This window comes from Entamoeba dispar, genomic scaffold (genome assembly GCF_000209125.1).
Source record: "Entamoeba dispar SAW760 scf_1105229458111 genomic scaffold, whole genome shotgun sequence".
NCBI lineage: Eukaryota > Evosea > Mastigamoebida > Endamoebidae > Entamoeba > Entamoeba dispar.
The window spans coordinates 1-1,060 of NW_001853029.1; the positions used below are offsets into that span (position 1 = coordinate 1).

General features: G+C 19.7%; 1 protein-coding gene across 1 annotated transcript, besides 1 other annotated feature; it reads left to right on the forward strand.

The window, feature by feature from the left end:
• EDI_124440 (uncharacterized protein) lies at nucleotides 1-697 on the forward strand (the record flags this gene model as incomplete). The annotated part of the gene is made up of 1 exon (XM_001734258.1): nucleotides 1-697. A coding segment is annotated over one exon (697 nt), but the record flags the coding sequence as incomplete, so codon positions are not given.
• A 52-nt stretch (nucleotides 698-749) lies between these two features.
• Nucleotides 750-858: a sequence feature (AT_rich).
• The last annotated feature ends 202 nt before the right edge of the window (nucleotides 859-1,060 follow it).

Below are 1,060 nucleotides of genomic sequence, written 5' to 3' on the forward strand. Positions count from 1 at the left end.
ATATGGTTGTTTTGATAAATGTTCATCATTAACATCAATTAATATAGATAATTTACAATTTATTAGTCAAGAAAGAATATTTATAAATGAACCAGTGTTAGTTAGTATTAAAATACCAGATAATCTACAAATAATCAATGGAAAGAATATTTTCAAGAAAGATATTAATGAATTTATTATTCCATCTTCAATTACTAAATTAGGAGATAGATGTTTTAGTAAATGTTCATCATTAAAATCAATTAATATACCATCTTCAATTACTAAATTAGGAAAATGTTGTTTTTATGAATGTTCAACATTAACATCAATTAATATACCATCATCAATTAATGAATTAGGAGATTGTTGTTTTTATGAATGTTTATCATTGACATCAATCAATATACCATCATCAATTAATGAATTAGGAGATGATTGTTTTAGATATTGTGAATCATTAAAATCAATTAATATACCATCATCAATTACTAAATTAGGATATTGTTGTTTTTATGGATGTACATCACTAACATCAATAACTATACCATCATCAATTATTGAAATAGGAGAGTGTTGTTTTTATGGATGTTATTTATTAAAATCAATTAATATACCTTCATCAATTACATCATTTGGAAATTGTTGTTTTTATGAATGTGGATGTGAAGAAGAATTAATGAAAAATAAAAGAATACCAAGAAAATGTTTTGAGTAGTGATGAATGAAATAGAAATACAATAAATGAAATACAATATAAATTGAAGTAGAAATAAATTATAATTGATTATCATTTATATTATTCTGTTATTCTTTTCTTATTTATTCTTTTTGATGAAAAAGATAATATAAATATAAAATGATAATAATTGAATAAATCTATTTGTTTATGAATGTTATTGTTGATACAATAATAAATAGAAATAAATAAACAAAGAGTTAAGAAATTAATGAATAAAATGAAAGTATAAATTTAGTTTATTAGAAATATAAATATTGAATCTAAAATAGTTTATCTTGTATGTCTTCAAAAAAGTATATTATCAAAATTGAATAATTAATTGATAAGTATTTTATTAAT